Source organism: Schistocerca piceifrons, chromosome X (assembly GCF_021461385.2).
Source record: "Schistocerca piceifrons isolate TAMUIC-IGC-003096 chromosome X, iqSchPice1.1, whole genome shotgun sequence".
In the NCBI taxonomy this organism is placed as follows: domain Eukaryota; kingdom Metazoa; phylum Arthropoda; class Insecta; order Orthoptera; family Acrididae; genus Schistocerca; species Schistocerca piceifrons.
Genome location: NC_060149.1, coordinates 911,317,940 through 911,344,776, shown reverse-complemented (window position 1 = coordinate 911,344,776; position 26,837 = coordinate 911,317,940). Strand labels below are relative to the sequence as shown.

Sequence of the window (26,837 nt, the reverse complement as noted above, 5' to 3'; positions counted from 1 at the left end):
GAAGTAGGGAACATTCCCATCTGACGCCGATTGCGTATATGCTCGGCAGCTCCGTCGGCATCCATCCGTGACAACGGGAACGTCTCTGTGCGTCTGGTTTTTTCAATATTTGAATTTGAAATGTGTACTAAAATCGAAAATCCCGCCTGTTGTGAGGTGCAGTCTGTGATACAGTTTTTGTTGGCAAAAAACCTAAAACCTATAGAAATTTATCGTGAACTGTACAAAGTGTACGGAAACAACGTAATGAGTGAATGTTCTGTCCAGAAATGGTGCATTCGGTTTAAAAATGGCCAAACCAACATTCATGATGAAGAGAAGAGTGGACGCCTGAGCATTGTGACTGACGATCTTGTTGCTAAAGCTGATGAAACGATTCGTGAAAACCATCACTTCACACTGAGCTTTCGATTACTTTTCCACAAGTTTCACGGACTTTGTTGTTTGAAATTGTCACTTGAAAGCTAGGCTACCACAAATTTTGTTTTTGCACGACAATGCCCAACCTCACACGGCAAACCGCACTGAAGAACTCCTTAATTCATTCAAATGGGAAATGCTCTCTCATCCACCCTACAGCCTCGATCTTGCACCAAGCAACTTCCACTTGTTTCCCTAAATCAGGGGCGGGCAGGAATCCTGCATGTGTGCGGTGCACTTGCACGCGTGCAGTTAACAGGTGTTCTGCGTGCACACAGGGCAAGCTGGCCACCCGCTTACCTCCCCTCCCCACCATACCTTCTGTCCACTCCTTCCTCTGTAATGTGTTTTGTTTTTCCAGCTTGCTTTATTGAATGATGGAATAAGGTTAGTAGGAGTGCTTGAAATAAATCATGGTTTGAAAGAGGACCTATTAACTACGATATGTTTTATTAATTATCACAGGTGGAGTTTACAATACGTTTAATATCTGGAACAAAATTTCTGCATACAGACAAACGCAAACAGTTACGTAAATTTTCATGACTTATGTTTGCTCTTAACCGAGGCTTATTAATTCAGCAAATGGTTTTCCAGCTCTTACTATATTAAGCGCAATTTTATAGCTTGCACGTACCGCTGGGCTATTATTGTTGTCATCCTGAAAAATTGAAAACAGTGCTCCATAAAATGTTAAATCAGTTAGATGAGAGACATGACGAGAGAAAGTCGCATATCTCTCGTGACAACGGCAACTACGACAGATGCATCTAATATCGTCAGGTCGCTCTTCTTAAGCTCAGTCAATTTCCCCATCCGCTCAGAATCCGACAATAAATTGTACTCGTCCTTGTGAAATTTATTATAATGGCCTTCGATTCTAAACTTCCGCTGACCAGCGAAATACTGCCACATATTAAACATTTCGAATTTTCACGTCTTTGCACAAAGAAAAAATGATTCTCCCATTACTTTTTAAAAGATAGCAAATCTCCACGTCTCCGTTTCCTTGATTCACTCTGCATTTTCCGGTTCTTGAAATACAACGTTCACTACGTAGTGGTCGCTTCGCATCAACGTCCGCGGCTTAGCCTTGTACTACACTGCCGCAACCTGCCAGCTGTCGCCACTGCCCCATTCGGCGATTGCGCGCGAGCAGCACACGTGCAGCGCTGTGCGCTCACGAGCGGCGTGCAACGTTTGCCCGCCCCTGCCCTAAATGAAGAACTGGCTTGCAACGCAGCGCTTTGATGACGACGCAGAACGCAAGGCAGCCGTGATTCACTGGCTGAAGTCTCAGGCGGCAGAATTTTATGACTAAGGTCTTTCAAAGCTTGTCCACCGGTATGATAAGTGCCTCAATGTGTTTGGTGACAATGTGGAAAAGTAGTATGTCAGTCGCTCTTTAAGATTTATATAATAAAATGTATTTCTTGTACTTAATTTTTTTTAATGCCAAAACATTCCCTAATTTCTGAATCGCCCTCGTACAATAGGCTACAAATTTTGAAATACATATTTAAAGTGATTGTGTTTCCAATGTGAGATCAGTTTCAGAGTACTCAGTGACATTATAACTAAAAGCACAATGTTTGGAACATACAGGGTGCTCAAAAATGTATAAGCTAATATACTATTTTCTCTGGTAAAAGGTGTAACAAGCAAAAGTGATCAAAACCTGGACAATAGAAGTTTTTAGTATATACACACAAATACCGAACTTGAACATACAGGCTGTTCAAAATTTTTATTCACTCTTTGATCTAATAACTGAATAATACATTTTTTTCCTCGATGAAAAGTTTCAAAAACAAAAATAAAAAAAACTTGCACAAAAATAAGTTACAGTATATTGAAAACTTTCAAGAAACACTCTTCAGTAGGAGAGAATGCAGTCATTTACAGATGATTCTGAATGACTCTTATATAGATTGCGACAAACTCCATATCCAGAGGAGTTTGCGTATATGAACAAACAAATTAAGATAGTATATAAAGGTAATAGAGAAGTAGCCATGAATTTACTTTAAGAAATAGAAGTTTTCTGGATGAATTACTGTAGTTACTGCACGTGAGGGTTGCCAAATACACTTTTGGCATAGTTTGAATTATGGTCAGGGGTAGCACCAACCCAGAGCAAAAGATGTCCTCGAGTATAGAAGTTGTATTTCTTATTTCCAATTTTTAACATTTTAACCATATGTTGTGAGAGAGTGAATGCTTTTTTCTACATCTAAAGATGGACTCTGTTTGATAGCTTAGCCTACTTTAAATTTTCTTTTATATGTGCCTATATACTGCTCCTCATCTCCAATATTTAGCGATTATCAATCTATCCTGTTTCATATTACTTTTATTCCATCCTGGATTTTAAACTGTTTAACCATTGCCAATGTTACTTTCATGCACGTTTAACTCACTGTTGATCCTCTAACAATGTATGCCTCAATAAGTGCCAAATGACAAATCCAAAGATCTCCGGTTCTAGCCCCAGTCAATCCTACGACTTTTCTTCTCTCGCCACTTCTTTCACCTCTGGCAATGATTTGCTAATGTGAAACATGCCATGTTGCAGCGAGGTTTAGAGTTCCCATCAGAGTGTTGGTCCCATGTAACTGGCCGAGTAAGTTTGTTTAAAGGTCAGAGGAATGCAAGGGCATACCACCTCCAATAGGATAATGCTTAGTAAAGTGCTAGAGTTTTCAAACCAATCCTAACATTGATGAAAGGTTTACATTACCTTACCTCTAACAGTGAAAATTAGTTCCAATGAACAATACAAGCTTTCACACAAGGAAATTTTATTAAAAGAAAGATTTTTAGAAAAATGGACAGTTATGTCTGCTCTGAAGTAAGATCTTGTCTTAATTTTTAATAATTCTTCCAATAACATAACAACATACATTTAAATAACTATCATACATGAAGCACACCATCAAATAGCAGATTCTGTGAGTCAGCTTATAACACTACAGCACAGTACTGCATACTTAGCAGATTAAAACAGTGGAAACTCTACATTGGAATATCAACAATATAGGAAACAATAGACCGCTATTCACTGTAAAGATGACATGTTGAGTTGCAGACAGGCACAACGAAAAAACTGTTACACATTTAGCTTTCAGCCAAAGCCTTCTCTAGAAAAGGACGGACACGCGCACCACCACCACCCACCACCACACCACACACCACCACACCACACAAGCATATCTCATACACACAACCAGCATCTCTAGCAGTTTAGTCTGAGCTGCCAGAGAGGCAGTTGTGTGCATGCAGTGTGCTTGTTCGTGTGAATGAATGTGTGTGCGCTTCCTTTTCTGAAAAAAAGCTTTGGGTGAAAGCTAAATCCGTAACAGCCTTTTCGTTCTGGCTGTCTGCAACTCAACATGTCATCTTTATGGTGAGCAGCAATCTATCTTTTTCCTATATTGCTGATACTTACCACATTATTTATTATTAAATTTTTGAAGTTACTCTTTGAACACAAATTCATATATTTCGATATTTTGTTGTTAATGCTAACTTTAAAGTAATGTAACTGTAAACTATTGAAAATAATGTTGCAAAGGTTGTAGGAAGCGAATTGGCAATGTCAAAGTCTTTGCAGTATAAGGGGCATTCAAAAAGAAATGAGCTGGAGGCATAATGTTAGATGTATTGACCCTGGATGTTGTGACACTTGTTCCACTGTGACACAAGGCAATTAATGGCTGTCTCATAAAATTCCCGGGGCTGCAAAGTTAACCAGTTCCGCTCGTACAGCTGGACGTCTTTGTCCAAGGTGAATCGTTTGCCCCCTCAGAGCCTTTTTAAGGGGACCATAAATGGCATAATCACAGGAAGAGAACTCTGGACCGTATGGAGGGTGGCCGAGAGCCTCGCATTCGAATTTCTGCAGGAGTGCCATGACTGTGTAGGCCGTATGAGGCTTTGCATTGTTGTGGAGCAGAATGACTCCAAGGGAGAGACTACCTGGTCATTTTGATTTGATCACTTGGCGAAGGGTGGTCAAGGTTTGTGAGTAACGCTGGGCATTCACTGTTGTCCCATGCTGCAGGAAGTGAATCAGAAGGTGGCCATCCAGGTCAAAGAACGTCAGCATAAGGGCAAATGATCCACCTTGGACAATGACTTCCAGCTGTCAGCAGTACGTGCGGAACTGATTAACATCGCAGCCCTGGGGATTTTATGAGACAGCCATTCACTGCCTTGTGCCACAGTGGAACAAGTGTCTCAACAGCCAGGGTCAATACTTCTAACATACAGGCACTGGTTTCTGTAATTATGCCCCTGGCATGTTTCTTTTTGAACACCCCTTACATGTAACAACAAAAGTTTGTCTGATTGGCTCTAACATCTGTGGTATGCGAGAGTGCAAGTAAGGAGTTACAAGTTAACAGTGGACCAGGTCAAACATAAAAAGTGCCTGCAAGTGTGTGTGCAAGGAAGTACATACAGTGTGGTGAATGGGATATGTGGCTAGGCCGTGGGGATATAAGAAGCAGGTAGTTGTATGGGCCACATTACTATGAGTATTCAAGGGAAAGTTTTAAGAGGATTATTGGAAGTAGTTTACTGTGTAACCAAATATATTAAAAAAATTGCTCATAACTGGAAGAAGAGCCTGTTGCCTAATAACTGTTACTGCCAAACCATTATTTTGCACCAGCAGCAGCTCTTCCTCAAATGAAGACTGTGCCATTTCAGACATATAAAATGTATAAGACCTACCAGTGCATTAGAATCTGTTTATTGAGTAATACAGTATTGCTGTAAACTTTAATCCTTATCCAGTGTTAATGATTCTTCCACATCATTACTACCAACAGACGGATCCTATCATTACAGCAGCCAAATGTCACATTACTGAGAAAGACTAGCATATTAAATTATCGAAAGAGCCAGAAAGGAGAATTTAAATTTTGCTATTCCAACAAAAAGATGAGTAATAATAGTTAGCTAATGGTATTATTTCAACATTGTAATTTAACTGCATTCAATATCCATTTGAAATGAAATCTTATTTAAGATCAGAAACTATTATCTGAGAAAGTAAAGGTTTATACTCTCTTTTAAAAGTGATTTAATTCTGTTGATTTGTTGTGTGATCTTGACTTTCGTATTTTCAGTGTTGGCTTATTTAATTTCTGCTAATTGTGACATCATTTTGAAATTAAACAGGGCAGCAACCATTTTACTTCATTAAACAACTACAGTTTCAGAAAAATTTCCATTTCCTAGATAATAACGAATACATTAACTGATAAAATTAATTGATGTACATAATTTCACATTCTGTTTCCAATCATTACTAATGCAGTACATTTCTTTATCACTATAACAATCAGTAGTATACTTGTCTGCATTCTGTCGGTGCACATTCCTCACAATCAATAACTTATCCGGACTTTACGTAAAACACGTCATTTATATACTGTAGGACTGTAGTTATATGTCGATTAGTTGCAAACTGAGTTTTTATTTTTGGAAGTTGGAACAGAAAGTGATTCATGTACTAAAGTTACTTCTTTGAAAAAATTGTACCCATCTGTGGTGATGAGTTTAAGGAATGATTACCACAGTTATAAAATTTTATGTCCTGCATGAAACACACATTTCTTAAGATAAGCTTAACAGCCTGTGAACCTATAAGAAGCATCACAGACTAACAAGAGGTGGTCACAATGTTGGGATCACAAATTTACTTCAGCCTTTGTACAGCATTAGTAGGCCACACACAACATAATGTGCAAGTAGTAAGGTGCAATAATCTGGCAATTCTGAGAAAATTGCAAGAGAAGTTTTACGCTTCTATTATGTAACTTATGGATCTGTGTGAAGGTGCAGGCCTTAAGAATTCATTCTGGTGAAGTGGTTAGCGTTTGTGTGTTGCAAGAAGGTCACAGACGAGGCAATTGTTCAAATTCTGCTAACACTTACTTTTTAATCTATATTTTTTTCATTACTGGTCACAGTGTTTAAATTACTTTTCTTGTGATTTTCTCACAACTGCCAGAATTGTGCACCTTACTACTTGTGGATTATGTAGTTTTAATGGCCTACTAAAAGTGTACAAAGTTTGAAGTAAATCCGTGAGCCCAGCGTTGTGACCTCCCCTTGTAAGTGTAACAACAACTGAACACTCATTTAATAATAATAATAATAATAATACAAATTTGTATTTACTAATTATTTTATCAGAGAATTCCACATCCACATCTACAGTGCTACTCTGCAAGTCACACTTAAGTGCCAGGCAGAGGGTTCATCAACCCACCTTCATGATAATTGTCTATTATTCCGCTCTCAAACAGTGTGAAGAAAAAAAAAAAGAACACCTATATCTTTCCATGTCAGCTCTTGTTCCCCTTGTTTTATTATGATGATCACTTCAACCTACGTGGGCTGGCACATCAAAATATTTTCGCATTCAGAGGAGAAAGTTGGAGATTGAAATCTTTTACGAAAATCCCATCGCAATGAAAAATGCCTTTATTTTAACAATGTTCACCCGAAATCCTGTACCATGTCTGTGAAACACACTCCCCTATTCCTCGATAATACAAAATGTGCTGCCCTTCTTTGAACTTTCTCAATGTACTCTGATGATCCTATCAGCATCCCACAATGCGCAGCAGTACTCCAAATGAGACGTGTAGGCAGTCTCTTTACCGGATCTGTTGCATTTTCGAAGTGTTCTGCCCATAAAACAAAGTCTTCGGTTCACCTTCCCCACAACATTTTCTGTGTGTTCTTTCCAATTCAAGTTGCTTGTAATTGCAATTCCTAAGTATTTAGTTGAACTTGTTGCCTTTGGCTCCGATCAATTTACCATGTAATGGAAGTTTAACAGATTCCTTTTAGCACTCACGTGGAGGACCTTCCACTTTTCATTACTTAGGTCAATATGCCAATTTTCACACAATACAGATATCTTTCCTAAATTGTTTTGCAATCTGTTTTGATCTTCTGATGTCTTTACTAGACCCCAGAGTTCTCCACACACTCCATTCCTCCAGTGGCACTATTCCCACATAGCCCTCAGAGGAACCTCAGATATTAGTGTTCAGAAATCGTAGGAGTAAACATCAATGATAATGAAAGAGTGAATGAAGCCTGCTCAGGTACCCTAATGGTTCAGATGATTTCTCAGGATAAACAGGATGTGTGGACTCAACTTGTGGTTTGGCACTGGTTTTCAGTTGTCAGTGTGCATTTTACTGTTGAGAGTGGAAAATCCAGGACGGAATGTAATAATATCATGAAAACGAAAGTTGCTACTCACCATAATGTGGAGATGTTGAGTCGCAGATAGACACAACAAAAAGACTGTCACAAATAAGGCCTCAGTCAAAAATAGGCAACACTCACTCACTCACTCACTCACTCACTCACTCACTCAATCTCTCTCCCTCTCTCAAATGCAACTCGCCCACACATGACTGCAGTCTCAGGCAACTGGCACCACACTGCGAGCACCAGCTCCAGTGCATAATGGGCGTGGGGACTGTGTGGGCGTAAGGAGGAGACTGGGTCGGAGAGGGGGAGGGATAGTAGGATGGGGGTGGCAGACAGTGAAGTGCTGCAGGTTAGACGGAGAGCACGCGAAAGGTGGTTGGGGGGGGGGGGGGGGGAGGTGGGGGGTAGCAGAAAAGGAGAGAAGTAAGACGAACGACTGGGTGCAATGGTGGAATGAGCGCTGTGTAGTGCCGGAACGGGAACAGGGAAGGGGCGGGATGGGTGAGGACAATGTCTAACGAGGGTTGAAGCCAGGAGAGTTACAGGAACGTAGAATATGTTGCACGGAAAGTTCCCACCTGCGCAATTCAGAAAAGCTGGTGTTGGTGGGAAGGATCCATATGGCACAGGCTGTGAAGTAGTCACTGAAATGAAGGCTGTCATGTTAGGCACCATGCTCAGCAACAGGGTGGTCCACTTGTTTCTTGGCCACAGTTTGTGGGTGGCCATTCATGCGGACAGATAGCTTGTTGGTTGTCATGCTCACATAGAATGTAGCACAGTGCTTGCAGCTTAGCTTGTAGATCACATGACTGGTTTCACAGGTAGCCCTGCCTGTGATGAGATAGGTGATGTTAGTGACCGGACTTGAGTAGGTGGTGGTGGTGGTGGTGGTATGTATGCGACAGGTCTTGCATCTACATCTATTACAGGGGTACGAGCCATGAGATAAGGGGTTGGGCGCAGGGGTTGTGTAGGGATGGACGAGTATATTATGTAGATTTGGTGGCAGAGAGAGTTTGGTGTAGATTTGGTGGCAGAGTGAGTGAGTTTGACTGTGGGGTGGGAGGGGTCAGACCGATAGTGGACAGGACATTTCTCATTTCACGGCACGACGAGAGGTAGTCGAAACCCTGGCGGAGAATGTAATTCAGTTGCTCCAGTCCTGGGTGGTATCGAGTTACGAAGGGAACGCTCCTCTGTGATCAGACGGTGGGACTTTGGGAGGTGGTGCGAGTCTGGAAAGATAAGGCATGGGAGGATAATTACAGTCTCTGAAGGCTTCAGTGAGATCCTTGGTATATTTTGAGAGGGACCACTCGTCACTGCAGATGCGATGACCATGGGTGGCTAGGCTGTATGGAAGGAACTTCTTGGTATGGAATGGGTGGCAGCTATCAAAGTGGAGGTATTGCTGGTGGTTAGTAGGTTTGATGTGGACGGAGGTACTGAGGTAGCCATCTTTGAGGTGGAGGTCAATATCTAGGAAGGTAGCTTGTCGGATTGAGTAGGACAAGGTGAAGCAAATGAGGGAGAAGTTGAGGTTCTGGAGGAATGTGGATACGGTGTCCTCACCCTCGATCCAGATTGCAAAGATGTTATCAATGAATCTGAACCAGGTTAGGGATTTAGAATTCTGGATGTTTAGGAAGGATTCCTCTAAATGACCCCATGAATAGGTTGGCACAGGATGGTGCTATCGTGTGCCCATAGCCATACACCAGATTTGTTTGTAGGTAATCCCTTCAAAGGAGAAGTAACTGTGGGTGAGGATACAGTTGGTCATGGCGGCTAGGAAGGAGGTGGCTGGTTTGGAATAAAAAATGGTTCAAATGGCTCTGAGCACTATGGAACTCAACTGCTGTGGTCATCAGTCCCCTAGAACTTAGAACTACTTAAACGTAACTAACCTAAGGACATCACACACACCCATGCCCAAGGCAGGATTCGAACCTGCGACCGTAGCAGCAGCGCGGCTCCGGACTGGAGCACCTAGAACCGCACGGCCATCACGGCCGGCAGGTGGTTTGGAATCCATTGGGTGTTGGGAAAGGTAGTGTTCAAAAGCAGTAAGGCCATGGGCATTGGGGATGTTGGTGTAAAGGGAGGTGGCATCAATAGTGACGAGCAGGGCACCATGTGGCAAATGGATACCAATGGTGGAGAGCCGGTCCCTAGAACCGCACGGCCATCACGGCCGGCAGGTGGTTTGGAATCCATTGGGTGTTGGGAAAGGTAGTGTTCAAAAGCAGTAAGGCCATGGGCATTGGGGATGTTGGTGTAAAGGGAGGTGGCATCAATAGTGACGAGCAGGGCACCATGTGGCAAATGGATACCAATGGTGGAGAGCCGGTGGAGGAAACTGTTGGTATCTTTTATATAGGAAGGTAGGTTCTGGGTAATAGGTTGAAGGTGTTGGTCTATGAGAGCAGAGATTCTCTCAGTGGGGGCACAGTAACCAGCCACGATGGGGCATCCTAGGTGGTTGGGTTTATGGGCTTTAGGGAGCATGCAGAAGGTAGGAGTGCGAGGAATGGTAGGGGTGAGCAAAGAGATGGGACTCCGGGAAGAGGTTTTGGGATGGGCCTAAGGATTTGAGGAGTGACTGGAGATCCTGCTGGATTTCTGGAATGTGATCACTGAGGCAAAGTTTGTAGGTGGAAGTATCTGACAACTGGCAGAGTCCTCCTGCCAGGTAATCCTTGTGTTTCAAAACAACAGTGGTGGAGCCTTTGTCCAAAGGTAGGATTATGAGGTCAGGATCAGTTTTTAGATGGTGGACTGTGGTTCTTTCTGTGCACGTAAAGTTAGCTTGCATGTTGAGGGATTTAGGGAATGATGGTGAGGCATGGTTCGAGGTTAAGAAATTCCGGAACGTTAATAGGTGGTGTTTTGGGGGCAGTGGGGGTGGATCACGGTTAGATGGAGGACGGAACTGGGTTAGGCAGGGTTCAACGTTCATCTTTGGTCGAGTCTGATGGGTAGGGTTGGTGGCGAAAAACTGTAGGGACCGGGAGAAGGAGAGAAGGTCTTTAACAAGTCCTGTATGACTTAATTTGGGAGCAGGGCAGAAGGTGAAGTCTTTGGAAAAAACTGATACCGGATGATAAAAAAGTCGGTATAAATTTGAAAACTGAATAAATCAAGGAATAATGTAGATAGAGGGGTACAAATTGACACACATGCTTGGAATGACATGGGGTTTTATTAGAACCAAAAAAATACAAAAGTTCACAAAATGTCCGACAGATGGCGCTTCATCTGATCAGAATAGCAATAATTAGCATAACAAAGTACGACAAAGCAAAGATGATGTTATTTACAGGAAATGCTCAATATGTCCACCATCATTCTTCAACAATAGCTGTAGTCAAGGAATAATGTTGTGAACAGCAATGTAAAGCATGTCCGGAGTTATGGTGAGGCATTGGCGTCGGATGTTGTCTTTCAGCATCCCTAGAGGTGTCGGTCAATCACGATACACTTGCGGCTTCAGGTAACCCCAAAGCCAATAATCACATGGACTGAGGTCTGGGGACCTGGGAGGCCAAGCGTGACGAAAGTGGCGGCTGAGCACATGATCATTACAAAACAACGCGCTCAAGAGATCTTTCACGCGTCCAGCAATTTTTTTTTTTTTTTGTTCTAATAAAACCCCATGTCATTCCAAGCATGTGTGTCAATTTTTACCTCTCTATCTACATTATTCTGTGGTTTATTATTAAGTTTTCAAATTTATACTGACTTTTTGATCACCCGGTATTTCTGTGGGGCTAAGGCTTCTGGAGCAAAGGTTCATGGCTGTGTTATGGGTCCGTTTATATTTTCGATATCTAAAAGAATGAATGATCACATGCTAATAAAATGAGCTTCAAATGTTTTTGGGACAAGAAATTAACCAGAAACTGGATTCAAAGAAGAGCAGGAAGAAATGCTTTTATAACCAAGTGTTGAGATTAGAAAGATTCCAAGGTACACGTGGTAAGAACAGGTGTGAAGTAGTCTAAAGGGAAAACTACAAATGAGAAGGGACTGAATTCAGCACATGGGCAATTAGGTGGCCATTATGGAAAAAAGGGAGAAAATGTTTCACAACGTAAATACATTTTGCTATTTTGACTCAGTTCCAAATATTGTGCTCAAAGAGCGATAGCATTTCACACTTGCAAACAATTTAATACGGTGTCCACTTAAATGAGTTGTATGCTATTAATTTTGAAGCTATTCGGCAATGTTTTGGATACATAATTGCAATATATGGTTTTATTGTGTCAATGATTATGATAGCAACAACAGTCACAAATATTGAGTTTTAAATTAAAAACAACATATTCGACGAGTGTAGTTTTGAACTGTAGCTTATGGAAGCTTCGTATGAAGTATTAACAGCTACATTAATAGTCATATGAAAGCTGTCAAATTTATTTTGAAAAACAGAATTAATGGGGAATTTAATTATCATCATTTTTTAAATATATGAATCTTCCACACAATGTGACACAAAACATTTGGATATAGCTTTTATGAAAACATACCTTGCCTTCGCTTCCTTCCCATCGGGCAAGTAGAGTTTCAATGTAGCTACTATACAGCCGTGCGTCACTGGAAAACAAAAATTTGTAATTACTGCCATCAATTTAAAATCTACAGTAACAATTACATACATATTTGACATAGTAGACTCCTACAAAATTAAAAATGCTCACGATACTACAAAATTCGATAGGAAGACTAGGACTGTTTGCAGATTCTTAGTGACTGGACAAAAATTATGGAAACACACATCTCCCATCCCTAGGTCTGTCTAGTGCATTGACTTGGTATGGCAGTGATTCAGTAAGTGAACAGATGAGTTATTTGACCATTCCATTTCATTTCAAAACATGGACAGTTACCAGATAAATGTAGGTGAACAGTCTTTACCATTAACAAATCTCTTACGTACATAACTATACTGTGTCACAAAATCTGTTCAAACTCATTTAAAATTTCAGGTAATGTTTGTCAAATCAACTTTGGTCACTACTTCTCCTATGACTGGAACCACTATAATGCTGAAATTTCACATACCTTTGGGTGTAAAGGAACATCATGAAGAAGTGAAAAATGCCTCTGATGCAGCCTTTCTAGATGAGAATCATTAACCGACTGCATTAGCAAACTGAATTGAGTCAACACATGGACAAATTCCACAAATGCATATTTCCATGAGCTGCGGAATCATTGCCTGCCATGTTGTGGCCTCAAAACAGGGATTCTCCAGTTCCTCTACTAGTAAACACAAACCAGTCTTTTGAATGGACATCCGATAGTTCCCACATTAAATTCTAATGTTACATTAAACAATGAGGCGCATTGATTGCTTCAGACAGTTCTTATCAGTTGGCAAAGTAGTAATGGTTAATCATTGTATTCTCCATGAAAGATTACAATACTTTCAATGTTGTCCTCCCTTACGCAACTTAGTGTATCTTCACTGCATGTGTCTAAATAATGATACCTAAAAAGTAGGCAAGTCACTGGACGGTGATGTGTATACTTATACCACTTTACTACGGGCACCCTCTCTCTTCTATCTGATCGATACAATGCTCATTCATCATTCTAAATAATCTGGAGGGCATGTTTTACATTTCTTCTTTTATTTATTTTCTTCAGTCTCCTTACATCTCACATTTCTGTTACTGCATGAATATTTCCTTATCAATATTGTCACAGTATATCTCAATATATTTAGTCTCTCCATTTTTCATTTTCTTTTGCTATTGTTCTGTTCTGATGGAAGCTAATTGTATTTATCAGAACAATTCAATAATCACTAGTCTTGTAGGTTTTCAGGCCTTCCCAGCGCGGCACTGTCATTTTGGAACATACGGTTTTCTGCTGGTAATTTTGATTGTGACACTTGCGATCTTTATCAGGTGCTCCCTGATGCTGAATCCAGTGTACAGCAGGTCCAGCATTTATGCTGACTTGGGGCTAGGTGCACTGTCATCAGTCTAAGCTGTGCCATGCACTCTGTCCAAGGTACACGCCAGTCTGTAGCAGCATCCGTAGTATTTTCTAGCCATAGTTGTTCCAACTGCTACGTACACTTTAGCTTTTGCCAGTTATTAATTTTGTCATTTGACATCCTGTTCCAGCTCTAAGTTGTACTGGATGTTCAATCTTCTGTCTGCTGTCATTTAAGCTTTCCTGTGGACTATGCTGTTCTACTACCATAACCAGGCACGTCAGGTACTCCGTCTGATGTCCACACCTGCTGGAGGTGGCTATCTGACTATTTTGTGGATACTGGTATTCAAATTGCAACTTGTTCTTGAAATGGCTGTCCTCAGGTACTTGATAAGCTCTCTGAAGTACCAGTATCTGTGTGCCCTGCATTGGTTGGGTTGAGTTATTTGCTCTGTCAACATTTTCAAAGTTATTCTCCCAGAGTTTGGACATTGTCTCCTTTGTGACTTTTGGCGATTGAGTGCCGGATTCCAGGAGCTATGCTGACACCTTGTGTCATGGTTGATAATATTCTGTGTGACCTTTATTTAGATGGCTCCTTTAAAAACGCTATCCCAATATCTGAGTATGTGTGTCAGAATCTTGACATCACCGTAATTCTTCCAATCATTTAGTTCCAAAAAATGTTGTTCTATACCTGAGTTGGAACCTGTTTGAGTCTGGTGTGCCTTTGGTGCCTCTTGCACTTGCTGTCAGCGATCAAAGTATCACACTAGTACAATGCGGATCACTGGCACAAAACCCAGTTTACCAAGATGATATTATTAGTCTTGTTTCAGATGCATAAATCAGTATTAGCACCGACTCATAATTTTATAGGTGCACATTTTTAATGCAGGACGTGTTCATAAGAGACCTTGAAATAGTCATGTTTTTCCACCCTAATTAATTAATTTCTAATTCACCCTGTGCACTTGCATGTTCTCTTACTGCTCCATTTTAAAACTTTCACTTTCTGCCACAGATGAACACCAACACAATATTCTCTCTGTCAGATGCAATTCCATTATCTCTTGTTGCTTTCTCTCTTTCTATCATGCGTCTTACCGTTACAATGAATGGCAGTGTGCTTTAAATGTGAATAACTGTAAACATTTCAGTAATCCTCAAGTACAGTAGTAACAGTATGCTGCTGGATACCACCCTGTCAAATGTCTACACATAATAAGGTCAGTTGCAGGCAAGGTGAAGATGACTTTGGTTTATTGTGAGAGTTAGGAGAATGTGTAATGCACCTATAAAGAAGGTAACATCCTAAAGGTTTTTGTGGCCCATTCTGAAGTACTGCTGAAGTACTTGAGGCCCCCTGCAGGTTGAATTGAAAGAAAATATCGAAGCAATTGATGTACTGCTGGATTTCTGACTGATCACTTCAACCAGTACAACAATACCACAGAAATTCTGTGAGAACTTTAATGGGAATTCCTGGAAGGAATACAACATTCTTTAATGAAAATACTATTGAGAAACTTTGGAGTGTCAATGTCTGAAGGACAAAACATCAATTCTACGGTTTCCTACATAAATCTAACTTGAGGACCATACAGATAAGACAGATTTGGGCTTGTACAGAGCTGTACAGGTAGTTATCATTCCCTCCTCCTTCCATTCACAAGTAGAAGAGGAATGGGAATGACAAGCAGTGGTGCAAAGTGTCATTGAACATATACTGTAAATGTTCCAAATAAGTCTTCTGCTTTTTACCAGTAATTGGAGACAGTAATAGAGCTACTTAGAGCAGTATTGTAAATATTCTTGGACATCTGTAGGATGCTTTCTGAAATCATCTTGTGAATCTCTGAATATAGCCCCACTCACATGGTTGTAATTAACATTCCTTCTTTTTTGTTTAATAATTCTACTAAGTCTGCTGAATTATGCTTCAAATTTTCCGAATATGATTTTGAAATGCCCTTTCGTAAGAATTTTGACCAGCACCAAACATAATGGCACCTGTCGCACACTCAGCTTCTCCTTAGTCTAAACTTCATTCCAGATATTACACAGCTAGTCGTATGAGATGCTTACCACCTCAAGACACTCAGAAATCTTACAGTAACAGTATTCTATCATAACCATTTCTATATATTAATCAATTAGACATCTGTAACATACAAAATTTGCATTGCTCCTCCTACACATTTAAATTCATTTATCCAGTATGCAGTTTTACGAGGAGGTGCAGCCCACTACATTTTTATCTACACTTGAGTGCACTTTTTATTTAATAAATGTTTTATCATTTCATGACAATCATCTCTATCCACTATGGCATCATTCGCTTCATCCATCAAGCTGGAAACCCAACCACTTATTCGCCAGTTGCAGTACCATACTTAAAACAGTATTACTCTGTAAAATGTTGATGACATGCATCACTATTTTGTAAGTTAAGTACAGGGATTCGAGTGCTGACACGCCATTAAGATCTTTGTGGAGACATGAGAATCTGAAGAAATGGGGAATTACAACCTGTCCTGATAGAAAGAAAACATGTATAAAGTGGTAGTGAAAATATTTGGAAGAGAATTGTATATTTCAGTGCACAATATATTTATCGTTCGGTTTGTCGAACCTTTGACTAAGCAATGAAAGCTGCACATGTAAATTAAAAGCTGTCTCTCTTAACAGAACTGCTGGAAACTAATGACAAGAGACAGTACTGTATGATGGTTTTGAAGAGTGTCTCAAAATATACCACACTAAAAATTTATTTTAAGTGGTTATGTAGATTTTAGATGTAATAGAGGGCTATTCTGAACAATTCTTGAAAATTTCGTTCATTTCTGATAGATTTCTTGTATTAAAAATATTTACATAACATGATGCATTCCTGTACCAGCCAGCCACATATAGTACCTGCCAGATGGCTACGTGCAAACATGTTAACCAATGGTTTGTAGGCTTAAAAAGAGATTTGGCAGCAAGTACTCACAGTGTATATGCATAGACATCTTGTTTAAACATCTACAAGAGTCCCCACCTTCTACCAGTCATGCCCCTTAATACAATTACTAGACTAAAATCCACCCCCATAACACTGGAAGGCGAGATTTCCTCAATTGGCCAAGTATAGATTCTTGTCTGAACTACAATAGTGTGTGCAGTCCCCCCCCCCCTCCCCCCCCACCACCAATCGTAACGAATACTGAGAATGTTCTAAACTTAGTTTAAAGAAGCACTCATCAATATTTGCGCATTCACAAAATATGTATTTCAATGCGTGATGCAGCAGGATGTAGTGAATGGACAATGAAATAAATATATGGAGAATAGTTTGTAACAGGTGTTATCCCAACGTTAAGAAATTTCTTGTAGTAAATAAAAACATGTTGGAAACTGGATTCTTCATGTCACAGAAAGCTGGCAAAGATTTGCAGCAAAGAAGTGTTTGCACAATCCAATATGAGGAAACTGTGTTCGATTCTGTGAGAAACTATTAATCAAAAAGCACCCATTAAATCCCCTATGAAATGCCCACTTCAAAAGACAGAAAGTCTAGAGTACGGGTGAAACAACAACCACACTCTCTTCACAAACAGCGTACGCAACTAGTAAGGCCAAACACTGAATTAAGTTGTAATGTTTAGTATTTTATCCATCTTGAGCGACTTACTTATTTACTCGAATCTAAGCCGCACCTGAAAAATGAGACTCAATATCAAGGAAGGGGGGGGGGGGGAGGGAGGGGGGGAATTTCCCAAATCTAAGCCGCACCTGAAATTTGAGACTCGAAATTCAAGGTGAGAGAAAAGTTTTAGACCGCACCACCAAATCAAAACAAAGTTGATCCATTGTAACATGAGACACAATTTAGGTCGAATGGATGAATATACAGCTACAGTAGTTTGATTTGATCCATAAGCTTAGCAGTTAAGCTTTGCCAGGTCGGATTTTCGTAGTAGAATTTTAGTGATGACTTCAAATGTAGAGTGTGTTGTTGTCGTCTTTAGTCCGTTGACTGGTTTGATGCAGCTCTCCACGCTTTTCTATCCTGTGCAATGCAGAGTACAACACTTATAAAATAAGAATGAAAATAAAATAGAAATTAAAAGCAGAAATTTAAAACAAAATTTCATTAGGTTCGTAATACATCTTATACTAGATGTTTAAAATATCAGTCATTATTCTGAATCATTATTACTCGATTCTTTGTTGCTCATTTCTTCATACAGAGAATCGTCCTCCGTACTGTGTAGTGCGTTGGATATCAAACATTTTTTAAATACTTGTTGCACAGCCTGATTTGGAACACACTTCCATGCGTCATAAATCCATTGGCACACTTGCGAAAAACTTGCGCGTTTTACACGTCCTGTTGGTGTCAGTTGTCTGTTGCTTTTCGAAAGCCAGTCTGTGTATATGCATTTAAGTTTGTCTTTAAATGGTTTATTCAAACAGATGTCAAATGGTTGCAGAATTGACGTCATTCCGCCTGGAATTAGTGCCAAGTCCATGTTGCTTTCCTCTAATTTTCGTTTTACTGCAGGTGTCGTACGGCCTGTGTACACATCTAATACCAACAGACTGTGTAAACCAAGCATTGCGCTAGGACAATGATTCCACACACGCCTAATCCATTCCAGCACTATGTCCTCTGAAAACCACCCGGTTTTGTTTGCTCATACAATTACAGTTTTTGGAAACACATCCGATTTCGGTAAAGTCTTTCACTTGAAAATAATGGACATCCACTGTTTTTCACCCCCTAATGTAAGAACACATGTCTTTCTTTCCTTTGGTGTCAACCATATAATTCGACGGCATGTCAAAATATATGGGAGTTTGGTCAGCATTTCCTATCTGACCAAGAAGGTATTGCTTTTCTGTGCACCGCCTAGTTATGAAGGGCTGAAATTCCAGACGTTGTTCTCCATAATTTTTCAGCAGCTTCTGCGCAACTGAAGTTCGCCTCCGAAGTGAAAAATCCCAGCGCTTCATAAACAGATCAATCCAGCTGCGACTAGCCTTAAAATTTTCAATTTTTTGCTCTCTAGCAATTTCATGTGCCTTAATTTTTAAAATTTCAGCGTTCACAGACAGGAATTTCTGATAATGTTCCTTGACAAATTCATTTAAAATCACTTCTAGTGCATATCGGCCACACTTTGGCCCACTAAATGCTTTCCTGCTACTTGAACATTCAAATAATTTGTCTCTCTGCAGTCACCATCACATGGCGTTGCTCTCATCAATCCCGTATCGCAGACCTGCAGTACGATTAGAACTTTGTTCTGCAAAAGAAATAACTCCCCTCTTGAATTTGGCACTATAATGAGAGTGCTTCATTATGGTTCACTAACACCAACAAGCACTTCACAAAATTCCACGAAGCAATAGGTGCCGCTACGTGAAATCTTAATGAGCCCCAGCATATCAACTCGTGCAACAATCCTACAGCCTTGTGCATTGTTGGTATTTTTGTGTAAAGAAATTTATTTTTGTTGGTACGAATATCTGAAAGGCTGCTACATTCTAAGATGAACCATATGGAATTTCTATTTACTTCGTTGGATAATGTATGAAAATGCATGGTTGAAACTTGGTGCAGAGAAAAAAGCTCATCTTCTACTTTTTTTTTTAAATTTATTTACTGACGCAGAGTTTTTGGTGACTGTATTTATCTTTGTGCCTGCAAAGCATGCCTGTGTAGTGCTACATTTATTTGACAGCAGAAGTTAGTTGTGGTGGCACCTACCAACATTTTTCAGAACTTCTGCTTACTTTGCACTCAAAACTGGAAAAAAAGTGCGGCTTAGATTGGAGTAAATATGGTAGTCATTTACAGTGAAGTATAAGCAACCAATTGCGTAAAAGATATTTAATTTCTTTACAAGTTTCGGGCACTTAGTGCCCTTCTTCAGAAGGTTATGTCCATTGCATTATATGCGAATATCAATAATAAAGAGCATACAGCAAAATGTAGTTCACAGTTTTATGCAGACACTGAACTATATGAGCATGGCATTTTGCTGTATGCACTTTATTACTGACACTCACAAATAATGCGATAGGCACAACCTTCTGAAGAAGGGCACTTTGTGCCCAAAACCAGACAGAAATTAAATTTCGTTTATGCAGCTGATTGCTTATTATTTCATTATATTCAGTTGTAAATTTACACTGACATTGTGACCACTGCCCACCACAAGACAGAATATTGCCTGCTGGTGTTGCAGGCACAAGACACAGTAAGAAAACCATGTAAGTGGAGCTAAGATAAATAAGCAATCAATCTAATGATACTGGCTGCAAATGAGGGAAACCACTAATATATGCCACTTTGAAAAAGGGCAGATTGTTAGGGACCAGTGCCTAGGAGCAAGAATCTTGGAAAAAGTGAAGCTGGTTGGCTGTGTGTGCTACCGTCAGGAGAGCATCTAAGGAAAGTAGTTTAAAGCCAGTGTAAGCACGAGTAGGTAATAAGGTGTTGGAAATTCACACCTCATTACAGAACATAAGAGTTCAGAGGCTTCCCTGGTCTGCAAAGGACAGGCAGCAGGTCTGTCAACAGAGTACAATGTTAGTCCAGGCACTAGTGTTTTGGAGAACACCGTTCAGCCCATTTGTTGAACATAAGACACATCAAGCTAACGACACCTCTATGTTTCCACGCCAAGCCAACGACTTCATCAACTACAACTGCAGTAGACCATGTATCAATGGAAACTGGGCACCTGATCACATTTCTTGTAACACCAGATCGATGGTCATGTCTGGATACACCATCATCCACACGGACGGCTGCTCCGAAACACACCCTGCCCCACAGCAGCATGCCAGTGGAGATATTATGCTATGGGAGAGATTCACCAGGGTTTTCATGGGACCTGTAGTTGTAACCAAAGGCAACTTGACAGTTACAGGCTGCGTGAATTTTACTGTGGACCACCAGTATCCTTTCATGCTTGACATCTTCCTGCATAGTGACAGCATCTTCAAGAAGATTAACTGTCCGTGCCACATGGATAGAAATGTGGTCAGTGGTTTAAGGAGCATGATAATAAACTCACACTGATGTCTTGGTCCCTTAATTTGTCTGATCTGAAACTGATGGGAAACACTGGGATAGACATCTAGTGCCACAGACCTCCAGAAAACTAGCAAGGACTTGCTGAATTTATGCTATGCAGAATCACTGCTGTGTTGTTTTCCAGAGGTGCCTCAACATGCTCTTAAGCAACTGGTTATAATGATTTGCCTTGTTAGTGTGAGTTGTTGTTTGCCCCTGTATATAGAACCCTTCAAAGCTATCAGACATAATACAACGCAATACAGTACAGTACAAAGCAGACAATTTCAAATGTTTATTCAGCAGCGAGAAAAATTATATATTACCTTTAAAATGTAATTTTGAAAGTATACTTCAAAGTCATGAATGAAACACACTCAACAGTCATGCTTTTGATTTCAACAAATCTCTTTACACAAAGTGTGTGCGATATGTCTGGTCATCATTTACCTTTTGCTGGCACTGGTAAGGGCTTAAACAATTAGTATTATCAACAGTAACATGAGCTGGTACAGCTGTGATATGATACAACCTAATTTGTATCTGAATGTAGTCTTCCAAGAAAGTATGGAGACAGCACACTGTCTAGCCAATAATAAAATTTTCTACAAAAATGATTATACACTCACCCTTACGGGCATTCTCCATCACATCAACACCAAACTGTACAATGTCACCAGAACAAACTTCACGGGGTGGAGATTCATCAGCACTCTTACTTAAACGTTGGTTATTGACAAAAGTCCCGTTGCTACTTTTTGTGTCTTGCAGGTAAAACTGGAAAAAAAGTAATGGCTATATATACTCTTGAAACAATTGCATTATTTACTCTGTCTACACAAACACAAAATTTTTGAAAGACTTGACCAATTTCCATTAGACACTTTCTTTTTTTAGAAGTTCACAATAAATGACCATAAAACTAAGGAAAGTAAACCATTAATAAATATGAGTATGGAAAAAGGAAATCATTTAAAACTCTCATAAATTGTCTATCTTCCAGCTGATGCTGAAGTAATCACCCACAAGCCTCACATGCTTGTAATAGCAATATGGACAGTAGAAGAAGATTGTTGAAAGTATTTGAAGGAACTAGATATTTGTGTATCATCACGTTAGTATAGATAATACTGAATTTGTTGAAACTGATCATGTATGAGAAATGTCAAATTAAATGGATAACAAAAAAACCATACGTTGCTTCATAAATGCAGTGCAATTCATACATTACATACAGTCACATGAAAATATTCTCTGACTTTTTTATGTTCTGAAAATGATTGAACTGTTACTTTCTGCAATGCAGATAAGACAAAAAAATGAAAAATGATACTTATATGAAGCTGTAGATACCTAACAATGACCAACTTTAACACAATTTCTGCTGCCACAGACACTATGAAGAGAACTATTAACCACTTATAACTCTAGAGGGATGTATATATGTGAATGTTCAGCTTATCCATAAAAATATTCAGATACTAGACAACAATAGTTTATCACCAGTCAGAGATGACATTTATGGAACAAATGTGCATCACGTCGTAGTCCAGTATGAGAATGAGGAGTTCCACTGGGCAAAGCCATGAGTGAGCACATTAGAGATTTATTGTTTATTTGGTTCATCAAATCCTACACTTACAAGACACAGAAGGATATTGCACAAACAAATTTTCAGAACAAAATTCAATTTACAATATAAGATATAAATTTTAAACTCTAAACACTAAAAGAACAAGAACTGCTAGAACAAATTGGATTTTATGTAGTAATCAACAAGATGAAAAGAGTGTGTAAATGATATTTTTTTTTACCTTATTCCTAAATGTGTTTCTATTTTCCCTAACTGATGGGGTAGTTTAGTCTAAAGTACACTGCCAATACTTCTTGCATCAAGTAAACTTTCAGTCTTTATTCTAAAGCACATTGCTCATATTTCTTAAACCAAGTAAACTTTCTGTCAGTCTCTGACTATTGAGGCAAATGTCCGCACTGGAGCAAGTATTACGATCATGAATGGGCTCAAACAAACACAAATTCTTTTTAACAAAAGTCACAGTTTCTAAGGTATAAATGCCAAGAACAGGTAGGATTCTCAGTTCTCCGAAAATGCAGTTACTGGAGGTGTGCGGAGATACCTGCTTCATTACCTTTTTTTGCCTCATAAAAATTTCATAATACACTGACCCCCCAAAATGAGACACTGTAAGAGAGAATGGAATGTACTAATGCAAAATAAACTATTTTTATGGTTGAGATCTCACAGGACTGACTAAGAATTCAAAAAACATAAGACAAGACTGCTCTATTTCTTTAGTAGCTATCTCTCTGATTATTCCACTCACACCAAGAAATTTAATCTCACTGACTTGCTGTATTGTTTCATCATCAATTAGTGTGGGCTCCATGTAGGCACTGTGATTTCTGGAGGCACTGTAAAGCATTCAAGTTGTTTTGCTTTTGTTGTACAGTAGTTTGTTTGTGTGTATCTAGAAAATTGGCCTGTTGATAGAATCTGTAATAACATACTTTACAACCCAAATAAAAAGTAAGGGTCCTGAACTGATCATAGTTTCATTGGATAGAACTTTAATATAATCTTTGTTTGAGAATCCAACCACCCTCATGTTAGTGTAGTATGACTTAAATCATATACATTGAGTGCCTCTAGCACCAAGTAACTAGTTTTTTCAAGCAGCAGAGAATGAGTAATTAAGGCAAGGGCTTTAGTTAGGTCTGTGAAAAGACCAGAGACAGAATGTTTACCTTTAAAAGCACTCGGAACTTAATATTAAAAAAAATGATGTTGCATTTATGGGCCTGTTTTTGCAAAAACCAAACTGAATTTTGTGAGCAGGCAATATTCATCAAGGAAAGAAATTACACCCCAAACACTACTTTCTCTAGAATCTTCACTATGGCAGAAAGAATGGAGATTAGTCAATAATTGTTAACACAATTTATGTCTCCATTCTCAAACAGAGGAATATCTTAAGCAATTCTGAAAACATCTGGGAAACAGCCTATAATTAGGGAACTGTTAAAGACATCATAAAGTGGGATTATAATTTTTACAGCCATATTTTTAAGAAAACCTCAGACATGCCATTACTAAATGAATACGAGTTACCATTTCCATTGATAATTTTCAATAATACTTCTTGAGTTATTGGTGCTAGGAACAATGTAGTGCCTGATTTTATAAACTCAGTGGGAAAAAGACAGTGCAGTCAAGTAACCAGCAATGAAAGATTAGAAGCAATACTTGAAAAATGCTTGTTAAAAGCTTCACTTACCCTTTGCATCTGATATTTTAGTTCCATTATGTATTAGATGAACTGGACCTTCTTTAATACCTCTAGTTCTAAGGTAAATCTAAAGATCCCAAACTGCATGAAGTGGTTAAGTTTTTTGTATAATTATTATTTGCAACTTTTTTAGCTTTACTTATGACTTACCTAGGTATGTTTTGGTCTATTTTTGAAAATATACAAAACTAGGATCATTTCATGCTTTTTTCTGCTTACATTTTTTCTTTCTGAACCTCATTCTGAGGTAATTATTCCCTTTGTAATCCACCCTTTATAAACTGGTTTATTTGTGCTGAGTTACTTTTCTTTTGTGGAGCAAAGCCGTTTTCAAATAATGGGCCACAGAGTCAAGAAATATTTTTGCTTTCTTAATAGTATTATCTTCACTAAACACACCGATACAGGATTCGTGATCATAAATTAAATGTCTTTACATATTAGTTATATAAGTTAACCATCTTTTGTGACTATATTAATAGTCTTATTAAGTCCAACTGCATTTAATTTTTCTTTAAAGTACCTTCAGTGGTCACTGTAACAATATGGCTTTTCTTACAATTTTATTTGCTTCTACTACAAATAGTTCACATCCTTAGTATAAAGAGTATTAAATTATAATAATTATTCAAGGTTTTTTAAGCACACAGCACTTTCACTAACACTAAATAATTTGCATTTTTGTGCCATGAAGGTCCATTGCCATCTTACCATTTTGTGTATTTATTTTATACTGCGGGAGGCACTGACTTTCAAATCCAAATGGCAACAATAGAAAACATTTAATAAATGACCAAACAAACATTAGCAACCAAATGTTATTTTAAGTAATAAAACATATAGCAGAAAAAGACCACCACCTATAAACACCACAAAAATAATCACACACAAACAAGGCTATACACTCAACATAGATCACCCATCACTGTATCATACGAACTATGAACACATGCTGCAATATGAAAACAAAGTACACGAAATGGCAAAATGCCAGTGATCCTACACAACACAATAACAGGAATATATTTGTGTTAGTGAAAGTGCTGTGTGCTCAAATCTACCACATGTGTGTAGAAGAACATGAAGAACCATGTACGAAACAAAAAAACTGTGAGTAACAATGATAATTTACTACTGTTTAGAACAGTGAGTGAAAGCATGAAGACTGTTCATTCCTAGCAAAAAAAAAAAAAAAAAAAAAAAAAAATAATGTAAGAGAAGCTATTATTGTTACAGTGACCACTGAAGATGCTTTAAAATAAAGCAAAATACATTTGGTCTTAACTTGAATTTTATTGCAGTCTCAAAATACTGTATAACCTAGACAACTGTGGAAAAAGTGTGCCCATAAAACAAAGAAGACAACATGTATGTAGCATTTGGCATGTATGTAGCACGGCAACACTAACTTTATAAAGACCCCATGGTGATTAGACAACTCATTTGCTTTATTTTTAACATTTAATAATAGAGCAAAAGAATTATTAATCAAAACTGCTCAATAGTGCTACTGGAGCTGGCAGTTATTCTAGAGGGATCACTGGACAATGTTTTCCATATCACGTGTAGCAATTAAGATTACTTATATCAAGATAATTTAGTAATTCACTGGAAAAATTAACATTAAGTCATCACATAAAATACTTTTGTTTCCTTTTGAAATGTAAACATTCATAACAAGTTCGAAATTTTAGAAAAGCTTTGAAAGATTGCCACCACGTGATCTGTATACACAAATAATGATTACTTTATAAAGACTAAGTTTAAACACACAGTGTTCAAAGGGTTTCTCATCATTATGACGACGATTTTTGTTCAATTAACCCCATTTTGATAACAAAAAAAGGGTTCAAATGGCTCTAAGCACTATGGGATTTAACACCTGAGGTCATCAGTCCCCTAGAACTTAGAACTACTTAAACCTAACTAACCTAAGGACATCACACACATCCATGCCCGAGGCAGGATTCGAACCTGCGACCGTAACAGAAGCACGGTTCCAGACTGAAGCGCCTAGAACCGATCGGCCACAGAGGCCGGCCATGAATTAGACAGCCACAGCCCCTTTTACATGACTAAACATTGCTAGTGCTAATTTTAAAATTTTTTAGCTTGGAAATTAACAATCCTTCATCCGTGAGCCAGTGGTCAGTGAGACAGGTCAGATTTGCATTATGAGTAACAGTTGAGCAGAAGACTTCTAATTGCAAACATATCTTTCTTAAAACTGAATATTCTGATAAAAAAAAGAGATCTTTTTGCAGATTTTGATTCTGCAGGATTGTTGTTACAATTCCAAACAGGTAAAAAGTTTTTACATTGATTTTGTGCACAAAATCATTATTTTTATGAATTAAAACTGGTAAAATGGCTTTACATTGGGCTCTGGCGTTTGCAAGGGCCCAAAATTCTATAGTCTTTCTAAGATTACCAACTTGTCTGCCAAGATACAAATCTCATGACCTTTAGCAACTTCCAGACAGATTAACAAGAATACATTTCACAATTATTCTCTGAAGAAGATAAAACAAATTAAAGAAACATTATTTTTAAAAAACATCAACAGTTTTACATTGGCTTATACATTGCAGTCACATTTCTTAACAAAGCATTCATTTATTTATACTTTCCAATGTATTCACGTTATGACAAAAAACAACTTCAAACATTTTAGTATTGTGACAAGTTATTAATGGTTAGCTAAACATTCCCAAAGAACTAGTGAGTACATACATCTATACCCTCAATACATAATTTAAGACCTAAAAGGTGTTTCACATACTGTTCCACTGGCAAGCAACAGGCAAAAATGCAGGTTTTGTTGGGATTGCCTAAGA

The 26,837-nt window shown here is 38.7% G+C and overlaps 1 protein-coding gene across 4 annotated transcripts in view; it reads right to left on the bottom strand.

The window, feature by feature from the left end:
- The window catches only part of LOC124721874 (sarcolemmal membrane-associated protein-like), a 351,987-nt gene that overhangs the window by 209,313 nt on the left and 115,837 nt on the right, over window positions 1-26,837 (bottom strand). For all 4 annotated transcript variants that reach the window (XR_007006401.1, XM_047247014.1, XM_047247016.1 and 1 more), the window contains 2 exons: window positions 21,322-21,469; window positions 12,201-12,267 (listed from right to left, as the gene is read on the bottom strand). Coding sequence is in view for 3 of the 4 variants with exons in the window: in XM_047247014.1 (XP_047102970.1) it covers window positions 12,201-12,267; window positions 21,322-21,469 (215 nt within the window). In the remaining variant the exon portion in view is untranslated. The remainder of the gene's footprint in view (window positions 1-12,200; window positions 12,268-21,321; window positions 21,470-26,837) is intronic.